The sequence below is a fragment of the Pteropus vampyrus genome, unplaced genomic scaffold (assembly GCF_000151845.1).
Source record: "Pteropus vampyrus isolate Shadow unplaced genomic scaffold, Pvam_2.0 Scaffold850, whole genome shotgun sequence".
NCBI lineage: Eukaryota > Metazoa > Chordata > Mammalia > Chiroptera > Pteropodidae > Pteropus > Pteropus vampyrus.
In genome coordinates, this window is record NW_011889631.1 from 61,887 (window position 1) to 64,336 (window position 2,450).

Genomic DNA, 2,450 nt, shown 5'->3' on the forward strand with positions numbered 1-2,450 from the left:
TGTTCGTCTGTCCATCCATCCATCCTTTTTACAGAGCAACAAATCAGCTTTAGGTCTGAATGACGACCAGATACAAAGTATCATCTAATTCTTGCCTAGGTATCGTGGTGCGGTCTGTGGCGTGGTTAGCGTTCCCGGATTTCGTTGAAAACATCTCCAACGTGAACGGGACAGACGTCTGGCCTGCCGCCTTCTGCGTGGGGACCGCGGTGAGTACCTCTCCCTTAGTTCTCCCCCTCCTCCCTCCCTGCGCTCCCGTGATGCCGTGGTCCTCAAATTGTGGTCCCACGTCACCCTCGAAGCCACTGGACTTCGTTAGAAATGCAAATTCTCAGACCCCGCCCCCTCCTCAGACCTGCTGATCCGGAACCCTGGCGTAGGGGCCATCTGTGATTTACTGCGGCTTCTCCACCCCCACCACCGCCACAAGAAAAGAAAGAAAAAAGATATTGATTTACTAAATGTATTTTACTTAATGAAGTATACATAGAGCTCTCTTTACCATGTTAACTGTTCAGTGATTGATCTCGAGGCCCACTGATGCTGTGTGGACCCCGAGGGCCCTCCCACCCCTCTTTGACCAACCAGGAGGTGGCTCATCCGGTGCTGCCAGTAACGGACAGAGCCCCTTCCTTCCTCTTGTACTGGAAAGGCCTTTCTAAGTCTTTCCTGCCCATACTCCTTTGTTCTCAGGAAAAGAGCTTCTAGTTCAGAAACCCTGTGAGCCCCAGAGACCCTCACGCCAGTTTAAGCCATACTTCCAAGACGTCGATCCACCGTGCCTACCTGTGTAGCAGAAGGCAGGGCTCCCTAGCACAGTCACTGAGCTGATGGAGGACCGAGAGGCACACCTGCCCCCACCCCCGCCACGTCCCGCCCTGGGTTTCCTGGTGGCTTTCATGTGCTGCCTCTTGATGTCAGAGGAAGTGGCACTGCCAGCTCACTGCACATGTGGGAGCAGTGCAGTCCTGTGCCCGATGCCAGGACCTCTGATGCCAGCTCTTCCTGATGGCTGCAGGTGTGGATCCAGCTGTTGTACAGCGCCTGCTTCTGGTGGCTGTTTTGCTATGCGGTGGACGCCTACCTGGTGATCCGGAGATCTGCAGGACTGAGGTACGCAGAGGGGCGAGGGGGGCTTTGTGCCCTAGCTCCCTTGTCTGAGAAAAGGCCCCCAGAAAATTCTGAGCATTGTGACACAGCTGGTCAGCATCCGTCAGCTGGCCTCTGCACCCAGGAGCACCCATGGGAGCTCAGTTTTATAAAAGGCCAAAGGCAGAACCAAAACACTGAAAATTTTAGAACCCTGAAAACAAGTAATTCGATAAATTTAATATTTGCAAGTGGACAAATACTAAAAAAGAATTGGCGTGACTATACAAAATTTTCGATAGTATCTAAAGTTTCGGGGAAAAATTCTTCGATGTGTGACACTGATGCTAAACACAGAATCCAAGAATGCTGGGGCCGCAGGTGCTGCGTGGTGAGCAGTTTACGTAATGCTTAGCGGTTTGGCGCTGGTTGGTTTGGATCTGCCCAGTCACTCACTTGCTGTGTGGCTGTTGGAGGTTGCTTAACCTCTCTGGAATTCTGTTTCCTCAGCCGTAAAATCGTACTTGCCTCATAAGGTTACGGAGGAGTAAATGTGATGACGTGTATAAAGGAGGTGAAGACCTTTTGCGTTGCGCTTCTTAAACACGTTCAAGGTTGATCCATGTTATTACAGTATCACTAATTCATTCCTGTTCATTGCTGAATAATATTCCACTGTATGGAACACCGCATTTTATCCACGGATCAGTCACTGGGCATTTAGGATGCTTCCATCGTCTGGGCTATTAGAGAGAATGCAGCAATGAACATTTGTGCACAAGTGTTTGTGTGGACATATGTTTTCATCATGCACTCATGGGTATAGAGCGAGCCGTTCCGTTCCTCGGTCATAGATCGCTCTGTGAATAACCTTGTGAGACGCTTTTCCAAAGAGGCTGTATCATTTTACATCCTCACTGGCAATGTATGATGGTTCCAATTTCTCCATATCTTTGCCAATAACACTTGTTATTTTCCGTGTATTTGTTTGGTTTTTAAATTTGTGGCCATCCTAGTGTATGGGAAGTATTCTCTCACAGTGGTTTTGATCTCCCCGATGCCCTTATTGGACTTCCGTGTGCCTTCTTTGGAGAAATGTCTAATCAATTCCTTTGCTCGTTTTTAATTGGGTTATTTGTCTTTTTATTATTGAGTTATAGGAGTTCTTGACATAATCTAGATACAAGTACCTTATTGTACGTATGATTTACAAATATTTTCTCCCATTCAGTGGGTTGTCTTTCTACTTAACTTGATGGCATCTTTTGAGGTACAAAAGTTTTTCATTTTGATGAAGTCTAATTTTTCTACTTTGTTTTGTTTTGTTTTGTTTCTTGTGCTTTTATTGTCCTCTAAGAAAC

At 47.3% G+C, this 2,450-nt stretch overlaps 1 protein-coding gene across 1 annotated transcript in view; it reads left to right on the forward strand.

Moving 5' to 3' along the window:
- Window positions 1-2,450, forward strand: part of GPR143 (G protein-coupled receptor 143) — a 29,035-nt gene that overhangs the window by 8,961 nt on the left and 17,624 nt on the right. The window contains exons 3-4 of the mRNA XM_011385969.2: window positions 100-209; window positions 1,019-1,113. Of these exons, the coding sequence (XP_011384271.2) occupies window positions 100-209; window positions 1,019-1,113 (205 nt within the window). The remainder of the gene's footprint in view (window positions 1-99; window positions 210-1,018; window positions 1,114-2,450) is intronic.